The 16,034-nt window shown below is 40.3% G+C and overlaps 1 protein-coding gene across 3 annotated transcripts; it reads right to left on the bottom strand.

The window, feature by feature from the left end:
* Window positions 1-472: 472 nt before the first annotated feature.
* Window positions 473-13,519, bottom strand: herc4 (HECT and RLD domain containing E3 ubiquitin protein ligase 4). 3 transcript variants are annotated; one of them, XM_085368873.1, is made up of 23 exons: window positions 11,949-13,519; window positions 11,669-11,828; window positions 11,455-11,531; window positions 11,138-11,359; window positions 10,963-11,058; window positions 8,293-8,419; window positions 8,031-8,185; window positions 7,656-7,732; window positions 6,766-6,890; window positions 6,551-6,610; window positions 5,777-5,888; window positions 5,098-5,287; window positions 4,689-4,861; window positions 4,476-4,595; window positions 4,287-4,385; window positions 4,033-4,200; window positions 3,166-3,309; window positions 2,908-3,074; window positions 2,702-2,768; window positions 2,528-2,610; window positions 2,205-2,388; window positions 1,655-1,757; window positions 473-1,543 (listed from the first exon to the last, which is right to left on the bottom strand). In XM_085368873.1, the coding sequence occupies exons 1-23, from the start codon at window positions 12,280-12,282 to the stop codon at window positions 1,335-1,337; spliced, it is 3,252 nt and encodes a 1,083-aa protein (XP_085224999.1). In that variant the 5' UTR covers window positions 12,283-13,519; the 3' UTR covers window positions 473-1,334. The 3 variants fall into 3 exon arrangements, with proteins under 3 accessions (XP_085224999.1, XP_085225000.1, XP_085225001.1); XM_085368874.1 differs by lacking the exons at window positions 473-1,543; window positions 1,655-1,757; window positions 2,205-2,388 and having other exon boundaries at window positions 2,554-2,610; window positions 2,702-2,803; XM_085368875.1 differs by lacking the exons at window positions 473-1,543; window positions 1,655-1,757; window positions 2,205-2,388; window positions 2,528-2,610 and having other exon boundaries at window positions 2,750-2,768; window positions 2,882-3,074.
* Window positions 13,520-16,034: the final 2,515 nt, after the last annotated feature.

Genomic DNA, 16,034 nt, shown 5'->3' with positions numbered 1-16,034 from the left:
GCCCTTGAAGAAATGTGTCATTGTGTCAACAATTAGCCAATCATAGGGAAAAATCACCTTCTTTGGAAGAATGAAGTGATATTGTAAATGTGAAATCTAAAAAAATCGCCATTATTTACCGTCTAGATTTTGGCGTAAATAATTACTTTGGCTGTCTTTACCGCTTTCATGAGCCCCTCCACTTGCAGGATGTGAATAGGAAATGGCTGTGTGCCCGAGATGACATCTGCCCTTTGTAACTTCATACAAACCCAAGAGTAGGAAGACGTTGATGCCTGAGCACACGGATTACACATACCTATACTTACCACCTCCTCTGAAACTCTGGTCAGGTGTCATAAGAACATCCATCATCAGAACATATTTGAAAGAAAATAACAAAAAGCAGAATTAACCCCTTTTAAAAACAAAATGTGGTATATTTTTTGTTAAAAAATACCTTCTACAGCAATATTCAAACACAAGGTACTATATTAAAAATAACCAACCTTTCATAAGAACTTAGAACCTTACCAGCAAGTAACCCATTTATTTCAGTGGCTGTACTTTGTTTTTATTTGTGGATTGTTAAGGCAGACAGCCAAGAAAATCCACTCAGCATCTATAGCAAACACTTCGCATTGCTCTCGAGCAAATGTCACAAGAGAACCTTTGTCAAACAAAGTAGATTTACATTGGCTAACAATTTTTGCAACAGGGGATGAAAAAACCCAAACTCCTGTAAAATACGGTGTCACTTTGATGACAAAGCCATGCAGAAAATACTGCTAGAGTGTAGTTTAAAAAATATGTTTCTGTTGACACCTTGTCAGATGTGAATCAGGTCTTATTTTTCTCTATATTTTTTGGGGGGGTGGAATTACGTGGTATTTTGTGGTGTTTGACTACATTTTAAACCAGTAAAAACATAATAGAAGCATCTCACTGTCACAATAAATTAGGTGTTAAGCATTAGAAAAATTTCACTGTATTTTACAGGAGTTTGTCAGTTTATTTATGCCCCTGTGCTGTATATACCAGTAGTTTGCTTCGTCCTATCCAAACATGAATAAAAGCATATCTACATGAGCAATATTAAATGTGAATCAAATTGTGTGGGATTGGACTTCAAATACTTTGATGGCAAGAAAGCAGCTGGAAAAAAAAAAAAAAAAAATCAACATTAACATGAAAGTCCAGCCGTTCATCTCAGTCACCTTTAGTGTCATGTAGCCTCCTTTTTAATTTTTATTTTTTTCAACTTGTGTTTGACTCATCCAGACTGAGAAGTCTGCAAAAAACCATCTGGGAATGTGGTTGCCATCAACAGTCTCAACATGGATTTTTATGTTCTATCAGGCAAGATTGAAGCCTTGATTGTGATCTATAGCCTGTAGCAGCTTCTCACGGAGCATTTCTAGACTCGTGTACTTGGGCAGGTCCAGCAGGTTGAAGCAGGTGTGGGCGACAGGTAAGTAATGCTCCCCTCCACCAGTAGGCTGGATCACCAGTTTCAAGCTTTTCATGCCCAAGATGGGGATGCGGTCACTTCCAGTGAGGAACACTGTAAAGACAAGATTTTTGTTTCTCTTCATTCTTCAAGGTCCGTATGTAACATGCAAACTCACACAAAATTAATGAAATTAACTTTTCTGCTGTTTAGGGCAACACTTACAGAGAAACTGTTTTTTCTTCTCCAATGGAAGATTGTGAAACACCTCCCAGAAAAGCCTGATTGTAGGGTGGTCTGTCCAGTACTCCCCTTTGTACTCAGTAGTCTATGAGCAAAAGAGCATAAACAAAAATGATTTTCATAATCCATCTTATAATGTACAAGGCTCACTTTAAAAAGTGAGATTCACAGTGGCCACTGGGGCTTTTAAATGATGTATTGACTGAGAAACCAAGGATACTGCACACTCTTACATCAGCAACCTGCCAATCACACCATACCGGCAAATGTTTCCTTAATTCACAAAATGAAGATTATACTGTATTAGATGGAATGTTAAACTAGCATACAAGACCATAAACTAAATTCGTAAAATGTTTACCGAGGTAATAAATCAAGTGAGACATAAGGAAATTTCAATACAGCTAGAGGAGTCGCCCCCTGCTGGACACTCGGAAGAATACAGATTTCATAGTCCTAAAGGCTATGCAGATATTTTCTTCACATTGCGTGGCCAGATGCAATTTTTACTAATCACTATTTAATACGAAACCTTTTCAAGCTCCATCCAGTCATAGTTGGTATTGCCGATAACCATGGCTTGCAGTTCGTTTGGCTGGAAGAGTTCTAAAACTTTCCCACCGCACACTTTGTGGAAGCCTGAATAGAAGCACTCGAAGAGTGGAGCTACCGATGTGTTGAAAACATAGTCTACATAGGCACTGACGAAATCTTGCCTAGAGGAGAAGAAAGTAAGAAAAATGAGAGTAACGTGAATGTTTCAACAACAGTCCAAAATATTCATGAATCCCTTAGTGGATAACTGCTAATGGATAAATATCAGGACAACTTTAAAAAAAAAAAAAAAATCTTTACCTGTTTGACATATTGACGTTAATGTTTTCCCCATTTGGTACAAGCTCCAAAACCTCTGTGGCACCGTAGTTTTCCTCTGTGATCTGAAAAAATAAAAAATAAAAATCATATGATAGGTGGATGACACAACTTACTTTAACCACAGCAGAAAATGTTGATAGTCAATCATCTTACTGTGAAATTCAAGCAGAAGGTTTCCTCAAGGTCATCTTCTGTGTAGTCTAGTAGCTGCTGCAGACTCCTGGATGAACAGGAACACAATTCCCTGTGTGATTACTGTGGCATTGAAAGGTTTAGATGACGTTAAGACAATGCCAAGGTAAACTACCATTCATAAACATATTAAATGGAAACCTCAGGTGACTGTTCCTTGATCTGACCTTCCCACATCTGGCATTAGCTCTTTCAGGTCTTCTAGCGTTGGCTTCTTCTTCAGAAGCTTCTTGTAAAGGGCCAAGGGGAAGTTGAGCTCAACGATGGTGAGATTGTAGATGGCCAGACCGCAGATGACCCCGATGAGGTTGAACAAGTCAATGTCCTCAAATGTCTGCAAGGGACAGTCGGTGATTGTCAGCATTTAATCGAGGAAGGTTTTCACAAAGATCACGCGGAGATGCCGCCTGGTTTAAAGCAAGTACCTTGTTTGAAAACCAGATGAGGCGAGACTCCTCGTAGTAACGAAACATTCCGTATTTGGGATCAAGCAGCTCTTTCATGATCAGAAGGAAGAACTCCTTTCTCACGCCGCCTGCATCGACAGCCTCTTCTCCCACAAAGATCACCTGCCACAAATGTCACAAGTAAGTCACAGTACCGTTTGAACCTGGCATACTCTGTGGGTTCATTACCATGAGCAGCATCTTTCACATTCATATATGTATTTTCATTCATAACTAGGAACTTCATCCTAAGTGTACTTGATTTAAATTTGGCTGTTAGCTCGTTCAGTTGTCTTCGTTGTCAAGGCCACGGCTCCTGCGATACTTAGCGATCGCTACCTGGAAATCCTGTTCCAACCACTTGCACCACTCTGTGTGCTCACTGGATCACCACTTCTGTGTCGAAATTGTGAGGAGTTGAGACAGAATCTACAGTTTTGAACCTTAAGAACGGATTTACAATTCGCAACACTGTAAAAAAAGGCCTAGCATGCTTTAAGTCAAGCTTGTGACCTAATGTTGATGCTACGTTTGGACGTTGTGGACTTATAAACCTGAAGAGTGCCTTTTTTACACTCTCTAGCTCTTAGCTGTATGATGTTTCTTCCCTGAGTTAGTGGTGTCGTTGTAGACTGCAAGGAGGTCCATGTTGAAATCACACACGCACATGTGCATGTTGTCAGAACGGGACTTCCTGGAAACAATCCAATAATAGCACAAGTACTGGAAGGGATCCAGAGTTTACAAGAATATGACTGGAATGGAAATGGTGGCCAAATTTAAATCAGGTTTGGGTTATGCTGCTTCTTTTTTTTTTAAAGCTTCAAACTTAAATGCTGTTTCTACCTTTAGTGGCTTCTTATAGTCAACATTCTTAGACTTCCTGAGCACTTCCATAGTGTCTCCAACAATGTTTTCCCTGCGAACGATGAGGATGAGGCACGGGTTGACGGATTCCACAGCCGGTAGGAACATGGAGCTGAAATTTTGCATCTGTGCCTGGTCCACTGCCATCTGTTAATACAGAAAACACATGATTATGAAGCGATTAGTGAGAATAAAGGTAAGAAACTGCCTTTAAGAGGTTTAGTGAGTAGTACCTGCATTTGTAAGACAGCATCTGTCTGAAGGAGTGTAGTCTTTGCTTGGGCATCAAATACAAAGGGATACTTGCACAGAGTCACCACACCATCATGTCCCTGGGGATAGAGCATAAACAAAAGGTTCACATCAAAACCTTAACATAGAAAGATGTATTACTGAATCGCAGAGCCAACATCCAGACTCACCATTGGGTACATCTGCCTCTGAAGCCAAGTGACATAGTCATTTCGGATGTCTATCAGGTTGTCCAACTCATGAATGTAGAACTTGCCATACTGAATGATGTGTCCCGCTTTCTCGCTCACCTGAAGCGAGAAGTGGGAGAGACTGCCACTTGTAGTCCTTTAAAGAAGGATATAATGTGCAGCAGGAATTTAACACTGCACCTTTTTCCTCACCTTGTGTAGGATTTCCAGGAGTCGCAGCGACGTGTCCAGAAAACAGGTGAAAATTCTCTGCTCTACTGCGGGAATGCCCACCTTGTGCATCTGCAGCAGATACACCACCACTTCCTTGTACAGTTCAACTAGCCGCTGGAAGACTGGGGACTCAAACGTAGACCACCAGTTTCCTGCAAATACATGAGCAAACACTAAATTTGTGCTCCTCAAAACCCTTTTAAGACAGTGTAAAGTGCTCATTTTTCCCAGTCCTAACTATACCATCTGGAATTTAATTCCTGCATAAGATTTATGACAAATATAAGCTATTTTAAGACCTTATTTTCCTGAACAATAAGGTCTTAAGTATAGTATGTAGTACTAATGTAGTATGGAAAGCTTAAAGAAACTCCTTCATCCTACCTACCTAGTACCTTCAGTGGAGCCTCTTTTAGGCTGATGACTGATTTGGCAAATGGGATAGAGATGGTGACGTAGTTATTTCGGTTAGTGAAGAGAGGGCATTCTGGAAGAGTGAGGTAGAGTCTCAGGGCTTCGATGTCTGGAGGAGAATTGTTTAGCCTGGGAATGAGGTTCTTCTCCAGACTAGCAGCAATCTGAGGCAGACAGACGAAGGGAAACAGGTCTGTTATGATTAATGTGATAATCCTGAATGCATACAAACTGCTGATGAGGTGTGGGGTAAAGTGCAACAATAACACACTGAATGGACCAGAGTACCGGAAATAACTGGAGCCGACACAGTAATAAAACGTCACTGGGGACATTTACACTATAAAAACATCTTCTGGTCAGGTACCAAATCAAAATAAAATGAACGTCGTTGACAAGACAGCAGATGAGCAAAGGTCATAAACACTGTTGAAGAGTATGAGGAATGAAAAAGAAACTCCAAGTCAGAGGAACTTCACCAGTCAGAGAAAATATATTAGTGCCCAAGTATTTGGCATGGCACTGACACGACACAGAATGCAGTTTTGAATTACAGTGAAGAATCCAGAATTTAGTCCCCTCCAAGACCTTGAATTGAACAAGTAAAAGGAGATGGATGGGTGGATGGAACTATATTATATGTGGCCACTGACCTGCTGAGCAATCTCAGGGTGACCCTCTTGGATTACTTTGTTGAAGAGCAGGCGAGCCATGTTCATATCCACCCCTGAACATTTACTGCTGGTACTGTAGTGATCTGGATGACTGCGTTTATAAAAAAAGGGAAAAAACAAAATCAGCACTCAGAATGAGATAATTACAAAAACGCTAGGCAATAACTACAACTATATATATATATATATATATATATATATATATAAATAAATAATGTATTGTTATATTATGTATTGTTATAAATAATAATATATATTAATCTAAAGTTCTAAACTGATCGGACAGCGCTTCAGAGTGCAGATGGTTAATGAGCTGAAGCACACTTCAAAAGCAGCCCAAAGGTTTCTCAAAGCAAAGAAACAGGATATGCTTCAGTGGCCAAATCAGAATCTGCTCTCAACCCAGGAGAGCACGCTTTTTATCTGGTCAAAGCGGTGACAACAGAACAAGCTCTAGATTTACCATGACAGCAGATAAGTGTCAGTACTGAATGTTGTTATCGTTGAGCTTCCTGCTTTCATGGCTAAAACTGTGGCCATCTCAATTTCATGTTTTTATATAGCCTACCAAACTCGTGCATTCACCTGGCTCATATGACGGGAGCAGCTTAAGAAAGCTTTAATTATCTAATTAGAGAGTAAATAAACAAGAAATTCAGCAAAAAAAAAAAAAAGTGTTGATTTTAATGTAAATCAGTCAAAATGATTTTTCTGACTAGATTATGACTTTTGAAATATCTGGAGTGCATTTACCTCATTGACAGGAAAGACCCATTTAGGCAGCTTGCTGAGGAGAACACGAGGTCGATCTCACTAAGGAAACCAGAAAAGGCAAATAATTACTGTGTAAATCTCCAAAAAGGATCTGGTAATTTGATTCTACTCAAACACACCATGTCTAAAACAAACTAAAACTCCAATATGCCGAGGATCTACTGAGGGGGAAAAAAAGAAGAAGAAAACTTTACTTGGAGATGTCGAGCGGGAGTCTTCCTTGTGAGTGGTTCAACCATTTTTGTATGAGATCCTCATTCAAGGAGTAAATCTTTCTCTGGGGATCTTGTATCCTTGTGTCATCTCCGTTCTGAAGGCTCTGCACCAAAAAGTATAAAAGTTAGACAAATAAAAACTGAAAAATGTAAACCTGTGTAAATAAAACTGAGTGAAGAAACAGATCAGATGTGTGTAAAAACAGTATTCACAGCTATCTGCGGCACATTTTAGAAGAAGGTGCTTCTAAGAAAAGAAAAAAAAGTGACATACATCCTCATTACAAATTAAATTCTGCTTGAAAAATCATCATACGCTACATGGCAACGGGTTTTAAAACCAACACCAGCTTGCATTGACTGTCGGGGATCAGCTGGAGCAGTCTGCTTTAATTAGATTGACAAACGCAATTCTGTTTCCTGGAATTCGAAAACTTTAATGACAAGATTTTAACTTGAAGTCATTTTCTTATTTTTCAAATTTCTTATGGTTTTACTGGTACGTTTCGCCTTCTTTAACTCATGTGAATGGTGACGTTGTCAAACAACGCTGTGGTATAAAATTACACGCGAACCCATGTGCTAAGATTTTTTTTTAAATTCCAGATAATTACAGGTTGTGTCTGGAAATATTTACAATCTCAGCTCATCTGCCTGACATTGCTCTCACTCCCCAGCAGTGATAATAATGCTTTAGTTCAAATCACTGTTGTTCAGCTGCTCACTATTATCGAGTACTGCCAGTACCATTGTTTTTACTGTAGAGTAAAAACGATAGCATTCAGGACAGCTGTGCAATTATTAAAACGTGCTGTACATTTGTAAGCATCTCCATGAAATCTCTGTTTCAGAGGAGAGGGAAAACTTACGCTGGTACTGCAATAGTGAGCAAAGCTTTGATCTCCTCCAGCATAAATCCGTTTGACACAACAGTTCTCCTCTGAATCTGCAAAAGTGAGGGAAAATAGGTTTTTTGTGTTATTAAAACATCTTACCATCGAGTTTTACGTTTGAAATAAACCCATCAAACTAATGATGTAATGTGCTTTTACAACTTCAGATTCAGATTAAAGCTAATAAATCTCCACGTTCAGATGGATACACAGCAGAATTATAGAAAACGTAGTCAGAGAAAACGTAAATGGAGAACCCTATCGATTAATACATTTGACTGCTTATGATTCAAACTTTACACCCCTCAAAAATGGAAGGATGTTTTGGTTTTACATTTGCTGTCCCCTCACCTGTATCTGTTGCAGTGCTGGCGACTACCCAGGGACCTTTAACAAGAGCAGGGCTTTTTCTGTTGGAAGTGGACCGTGTGCCAAGCTGCCCGTTCCCTCCGAGCCCAAATGAATCCATCTTCCCCGATGACGGCGTGAAAGCCAGCGTGTGTTGCCTTGACCGCACAGCAATTTGAAACGTTACTAGCAGCCTTGTGACTTTTTAGTATAATTCACTGACGTTGTATTTTAGATAAACGCGCAAAAACAAAGTCGATTTTACCTTCCACATGCAATCTGTGTGACTACATTTCCCATGAGCTCAAACACTTTTCTGGGGTTTATTTCATGATTTGTAGAGTTATGCCCAAGCTGTCCATATCCTCCTGCTCCAAATGTGAACACGCCCCCTTCCTGCATTTAAAAACAACAGAACCAGTTATTCCGACCTTCAAAAGGGTTAGCACTGTGCTAACTTGCTAAGGCCAAAGTGTTAGCAAAGACCACTGAACATGAGGCTTGAAGAGACAGAGAGGCATGAAAGACAGCTGTCGTGTTAATGATTTCAGTCTAGTTTTTCCTTAACCAGAAACAGCTAGATTAGTAATGGCACATGCCAGGAGGGGGATTATTTTAACATCCAAGTCTTACAGCAGGGATCCTCCTCCTCTACAGCGTCAGGCCACTACTGAAACAAACTTACTGCGTCTGGGCACCTGGACAGGAAATGGGCATTTTTATCCACCGCTCGAGAAGATTTAAAACTTCACTATTTAACAAACCAAAAAACATTCCAGGTTCTAAATAACGATCCCAACTCATCTATTCTTTTCTAAAAATTAGAAGTAAACACAGAAATGGCATTACTTATGAGCCTAATTACTGAAGACTATTCATAAAAGAAGACTACATGATGAGCATGATTACCCACTGAAAACGTATAATGCTTTTCCCTGTGTAGAAGAGGTCACACCTCGTACTTGTACCAAAACATGTTGACATCACACCTCATGAAGACCCTGAAGAGACTTATCCTGGACCAGCTTCCAGCACATGGTCAGATCCCTTCCGGTCCTTGACCTGCTCAACAGGGCCTACATCCACCCAGCGCTGTGAGGGTCATGTTTTGATTTCTCCAGTGTGTTCACCACCACCAGCTCGGCTCTGCTGGGTGGATGCCTTGGCAGTGACCTGGATAGTTGGCTCACTGATCTGCAAACCACCTGCAGCACCATGTTGGACAGCAACACCGAAGCCCAGCAGGGGACTGTCCTCTCTCCCTTTCCCTTCACCATGTACACCACAGCCTTCAGCACTGCACAGACACCTGCCACCTTCACAGGTTTCTAATGACTCTGCAGTAGTGATGTATCACACAAGGTGATGAGGAAGAGCATGGGGGTTGTGGATGTGAGAAGGGTTAGAATGCTGGTCACCCCTATTTCCATCCGTGTGGTTTGGGTGCAGACAGGATAAAAATACCTCAGTGTTCACGCCCTCTACAAGAAGAGTCATCTCTATTTTCTTGGATGACTCCTTTAAAATCTAATGGATGACCCAGGATGTTTTGAGTCTGTAATGGCCACTGCCATCCTCTATGCTGTGGTGGGCTGGGGCAGCATGATACCAGCAGACTCAAACCGATCCACAAGGCCAGTATTATAGGTGTGGAGCTCGACTCTGAGAGCAGATGTCAGATGATAGCCGACAATCCTTCACGTTCATTCCATGACTTGCAGGACAGTAACAGGAGCAAAACCTCACTGCACTAAAACGCCACAGGAAATGATTTATAACTGCGATGATCAAACTTCATATCTTCCCCTTATGACACCTGGACTATTTTTACTTCTCATATTTTCTTTATATTGTACATACTATTGTTTAACTTTGGAGTATTTATTTTAACATAATTCACCATTGGTGGAGCATCTTAGTTTTATAAGGATGGTTTACATTTTTTTATGATTTCTTTCCATTTTCTACCTTTCATATCATTTGCTTGAGAGTCTGTGACAAAGCAATTTCCCCCCGTCATTATAAAAGTATTCTGACTCTGATATAAACTGTTACAATGGAGGGTGCTCAGACGAAATGCCTGCAGCATCAAATAATGAGCTCAGTATGTGCGCAAGTAATCCCAGTGAGCCAAATGCTCAGGCAGTTTCAGGCAGTTTATTCTATATCAGCATGATGTCAGTGAGTGCAGACATCCCTAATATAGTCATCTCAGGCGTATAGCTTTGGCCGTGAAGCCACACTGATGTGTTAGTCAAGCCTTCGGTATGAGGGGCAGCCAATCAGAAGAGACTTGGCTAAATGGGAGGGGAGCTAAGGAATATAAAAAAAGAAGAAAGAAAGCAAGCTCGTTTTAAGCAGTAGAGGAACCCAGAAACTGCACCTACAGCACCCGTGGGTACTGAACAGTTTGTTCATCTGACAACAGCTTAATGTTTTTCTAAAGGAGAGCTTTTAAACATCTGTGTGACAAAGCAAAACACTGAAATCTTAATGTATAGCAGACTTAATGTACTGCAGTGATACTGGGATGTTTTATAACTGGTCGCTTGGCAGCAGCTGTCTCTGAGCAGTATGCAAACTGGAGAGCGAGGACACAACACACTGACTGTGACAAGTGATGCATCTGTAATCCTGCTTGGCTGCTGTTTGGGATCAGTTAAGAAAATGTAACACATATACACTGGCAGATTAAAAACAACAACAACAACAGCAATGAATTAGGAAGAAGGTAAAGAAAGCATAACCCAGCATGGGAGTAAATCCCAGTAAAAGTCCAAGGCCCAGTTTAATGATTTTAAGCCTAAGAATTAAAACCATTAATTAGATTTAAAAGAGCCACTTTTAAATCTAATCATTAATCCCACAGTTTCAAATTTCGGTCTTCTGTACACACAACGCTGCAGATCTATCAAAGAACCAAAAAGTATGCAACTTAACTTGGTCAGTGCAGCCGTGTGATCTTCTCCACAGCAAATGTAAATCACTCTCTGTGATCTGAGGGACTTCAGGAGGGCCGGGAAATACCGATCTGAAAAAGACGTCCTGAAAATTAGTCAAAGTTTCGGGTTTGAATGTACAGGGGCACCTTCTAACCTTCTACCACTCACCGTTGCAGTCGTTGAGACCAAGCTGACCGAAATTGTTGCGCCCCCAACCGAACACAGCTCCCGAGGGAGTGAGGGCAAAGCTATGTGCTCCACCTGCTGATATTTGAGCAAAAGGAATGCCCTGCAGAGACTGAATCATCTGGGGTGTGGAAATGCTCTGTCCGTTGATTCCTAACCCAAGTTGGCCATATCGATTCTGGCCCCATGAGAAGATGTGGCCCCCTGTGTTAAAAACGCATATATAATTGAAACGGTTTAACATGACATAAACACTGTAAGCTGCTCTGGATATGTGCTAAGTGCAAACCATTCCTCACCCTTTGAAAGTGCATGGGAGTGCCAGTACCCACAGGCTACCTGAGCAATTTGAACATCTGACAAAGTCTTGATGTTTCTTTTCATACAGAGGAAAAAGAGAGAGAGAAGAATGGCTATATTAGGTCTTTTCATGGTGCCTTTACAAAACAAAGGATGAGCAAGTAGTGCGTTAAGTAGGACACACAGGGGTTTCCTGATAGTTGATGAATTTACCTAGGCACGCGAACACATTCTTCAAAGTTATTTAATCCCAGCTGTCCATCTGAACCAAGACCCCACGAGAAAACCTGTCCTTTGTCATTTAGGGCGAGTGTATGGGCCTCTCCACATGATACAGCCACTATGATCTGTGCATCCAAGGCCACAACTTGCTCTAATAGATGACATAAACAAGTGCTTGCACAGTGAGCAACTTTAAAAAACAAAACAAAACCCCCCAATGTTTTATTAGAAAAACAAACAAACAAACAAACAAACAGCAGACATCACCAACCGGGTTTCTTTCTGGCTTTCTCATGTCCAAGCTGCCCAAGATCATTGCAGCCACAGGTATACACCGTCCCGTCCTCCAGCAGGAAAGCTGTGTGTCTGCGGCCACACCCCACATCACTCACTTGCTTCCCGTGAAAGAATTCACATTTTCGTGGCTCAACCACAATCTCTTCATCAATCCCACCCAAGCCCAGTTGTCCATAGGAAGCATTTCCCCAGCACAGCATTGTAGTTCTCCCTTTAGCTGCACGCAAAAGCAGGATCTCAGGCTCTGTGAAGAAGACACTTGGGCTAATATAACCTTCCAGAGTATAGTCACATATCCCCCGTTTCATTTGCAAGGTGTAATCTAGCTGGTATCACCTAGCAAAGCCGAAAGAGGCAAAACAACATCATCGCCACATGAAACAGACGCAAGCCTGCGGTCAGATTAAGTCATGACTTCAGGATCGTACACCTACATATATATATATGTGTGTATATATAGCGAGAGCACTAGTACGTTGCAGTCTAAACTGACCATGTAAACAGATTAGCCTAGTAAGCTACAGTTAACGGTGTTGGGTGAGTTCCGTTAGGGTTGCTAAAATCGTCAAATAACACCACTTCCGTCGCGGGCGGCTGGGTTTACAAATTAAAGCACATGCCAAAACGTGTTTAAATACGAGTATTGCCAATAACTGTATGTACCCCTACGATTTACACTCTCATAAACATAATTAATAAACTTACACATTTCTTTCTGGGTCACAAATGTATGCGTTTATAATATTGTAAGCGGAAGTATAACTCTTGTCCGTAATGTTAGCACACGCTAGCATGCACCTTGACGAATACAGGCGAGGTAGATCATTTCAGACTGATGGCACTTGACCAACTTAATGACAGTACTTAAAATTATCATAGTGCGATTGGAAAATATTTTAAGAAACATATATGTTTAAGCACTCGACACGTGGTACATGGCTGACTTATACAGACAGTCCTGATATAGCAAGCTAACGTTAGTCAGACCCAAAGACTTTATGTCTGTGTTTGGAACATAACGTACTTAAGAGTTCATTCAGAAACCTGAAGTGACTTCACAGCTGAGTATCTGAACTTAAAGCCCCGCTATTCTTTACTGTTCCGCTAAAAACACAAGTTTAACAACTTACAGCCAGGTGTCTCTTATGTTAGAGCCAAGAGCAAATCTTACCAAAGCCACCAGACCCGACAAGTTTATGATCTGCCAGTGCCTTGTTCGTTAGTTAGTCCGACTGTTAAAAACACACATTACAGTACGCTGCTGTCCAAAGACAACTCCCAGGTAAAACCCTACTTAACGCGTTTCTTGGCCGTACAGCAGTTGTTGACAGAGCATCGGAGTGGTTACATTAAAGCAGTCGTCTCAAACTCTGGATGTCCGTTATGTCCTTTTAGAAATAAAAGTGTTTTTATAATAGCAGAGCGGAGAAGAGTACAAGATAGTTAAAATATATACATAAGAGTCCCGAAATGTCCAAAACACGGTCAAGGAGATTTGAATACTTCTCTGAAAGACGCGTAGAGAAGCTCTACACATAAACGCTGTAAGGCTTAATTTGAAGGCAGCTTACAATACCGGAAGTATTAACAGCGTTTTCACGCATTTTCCTTCATGGACGTGAAGAAATGTCGCGAAGCTGCCGAAATGTTCTAGAGCGAGCGCATCCGCGCATGCGTATACCGGCTGCGCTGTACTACCTTTACCTAGGTATGAAAACACGGAGGTTACTCTCCTAGTCCCCGAACTCCATTTCATACACACACATGCACACACACACACACACACACATACACACACAGACCTCCCCGTTTTCTTTTTCTTGAATGTTTCGCGTTCATACAGCGCACACACGGCATTTATTTGTTATTAATTAGTAAGTAAAAGAAGGAAAGTGAAAGCGCGAAAGACTACTACTGAAGTGCGTAGTATGAACTAGCAAAAGAAAAGTCCACAAATGAATACATTCGAAATAACAACACATATAACGGTATTCAAGATTAAATGTTAATTAATATGTAAGTACATATAAATATATAATACAAGCACATTTTGAATGTGACTATAAGTTGCAGATGTATGTGATTAAATGTGAGGCGTTATAAAAAAAAGTGTTATATCTGCATTCTAATCGCAGATATTTTATTTACCTGTAGTTTTGTTCATCTTATGTAATCAGGCTGTAAGTATACTAGAAGAATCTCGAACTTCTACCGGTGTCGTGTCTTTTTCCAAAACCATGTTCGCCAACTTGAGCTGGTTCACAACCACCGGGCTCCCCCTGGTGGAGAGCAAACTCACTTACTCCGATTCAACAAACAAACAAATAGACTGTGTCACCTTCATTAAGATAAGATAAAATACGAGAAGAAGAGAAAATGTAACTTTAAATACAAGGTAAACTCAACAAACATATTAAAAAAGTAGGCATTAAGAGACTCAAATATGCATATATTTTAAAATAATGAAAACAGCAATGCAGCTAATGAGGACATCAAATCAATGTAATTCTCTTTTTTATCATCTGGTTTTAAAAGAGCTTTTTGCACCAGTTAAAAATAGATTGGACATTTCCTTGATGTACAGTAAGCTTCTGTAACAGAGATCCACATCTGTTCATTCAAAATCCGGCGAACACAGCTAGGTTTCAGACCAAACTTTTGTTTGACTGAATGGTTTAAAAGGAGATGAAAAGTCAGATAGATTCATATCATTCAAACTCCATCTGCTGGTGCACAATGCCATTTATCAGTCTGTCTGTCTCTTTTTGTGTTAGCTGATTTCTTTTATACTGCAATATACTACACATAAAATATGAAAATGTTTATTTGCATTTGTGTAAAATGTAAATGCAAACAGAACGCAACGATTTGCAAAGCTGTCAAACCCATATTTTATGCTCATCACATGTTTAAACAGAGACATTTTAATATTTCACAAAAAATATTATCTCATTTTAAATTTGATGGCAAAAACATGTCTCAAAAAAGCTGGGATTGGGACAACAAAATGCTGGAACGATTTTACATCATACAGTATCATCAAAAGAATCAGAGAATGTGGAGAAATCTTTGTGTTCATGGGACAATACTGGACAGCCTCTGGCCTTTGGGCCCTGAGGAAACACAGGCATTAAATACAGGCATTATTGTGTCATGGAAATCAGTGCATGGGGGCAGGAACACTTCCAGAAAATACTATCTGTGAACACAGTTCACCATTAATACAGGTTGTATCATACAAAGAAGAAGCCATATGTATGCATCTCTCATTCAAATCTCTTTAAAATGAAACTGAGCTTGTACTGAAAACAAACAATGCTATCTGATCTGCATTTTAAAATCGACTACTGATTGCACGAAACAGGGGACAGGCTGAGTCAAAAACAGGTTTTTGCATACTTTGAAAGTATGATAAACATACAGTAGATATTATTTCAGTGCATTGCCGGTGAAGGAGGAGGAGGCAGTTTAGTTAAACTTTTCCAAGAGTTTCCAATGCGTAAATATATGACAGAGCGGATGACAGGCAGGTTGTCACTCTTTGACATCTGTTGTTTTTAGGTGTCACTGGTGAGATCATCTTAACCTGCGTTAAGACTTACAGCTAATGATAGCTCTTATCACACACAAATCCGCCTATTTTACGCAGTTGTTTGCGTAACCGCACATTTATCTCATGACTGACATCATTCAGGCATAAGATAACCTGTTTGGTGAATATGCAGTCTATCCTGTACGGCTGTTTCTTCTATGGGAGTTTTCCTCTCCTGTCTTACGCATTGTGGTCTGATGTCTCGGAGAAGAAGGAACCTCTTTATTTCTCCTTAGGTTACGAATCAGAGCACAAACAGGGCAGACACAACAGAAGCAAACATGTTGTACTTGATCGGAGTAAGTGCAGACCTATTTATATATTATTTTAAGTCTTTTAGCTGTAAGTAAGTTCATTTTTCAAAGATTGTGTTTTCTAGTGGTGACTGTAACCTGTGTGATACTGACTGCTGTTCGTTTTGCCTTAAGATCATTGCTGGTCTTCTCTTTGTCATATATTGGTTTTCAA

This window comes from Diplotaxodon limnothrissa, linkage group LG13, assembly GCF_057381915.1.
Source record: "Diplotaxodon limnothrissa isolate DT_005_m linkage group LG13, D_limnothrissa_male_GT1.1, whole genome shotgun sequence".
Taxonomy (NCBI): Eukaryota; Metazoa; Chordata; class Actinopteri; order Cichliformes; family Cichlidae; genus Diplotaxodon; species Diplotaxodon limnothrissa.
The sequence above is the reverse complement of the archived record's forward strand: the minus strand, read 5'-3'. Positions and strand labels throughout refer to the sequence as shown.

What these genes read in the sequence shown, in the direction of transcription:
- herc4 (XM_085368873.1), bottom strand. Translation starts at nt 12,282, where the DNA reads ATGAAACGGGGGATATGTGACTATACTCTGGAAGGTTATATTAGCCCA. An exon ending in GAAAGCCAGAAAGAAACCCG is followed by an intron (nt 11,829 to 11,948) that starts GTTGGTGATGTC and finishes GTCATCTATTAG; the next exon opens with AGCAAGTTGTGGCCTTGGAT. An exon ending in ACACAGATTGCATGTGGAAG is followed by an intron (nt 8,186 to 8,292) that starts GTAAAATCGACT and finishes TGTGCGGTCAAG; the next exon opens with GCAACACACGCTGGCTTTCA.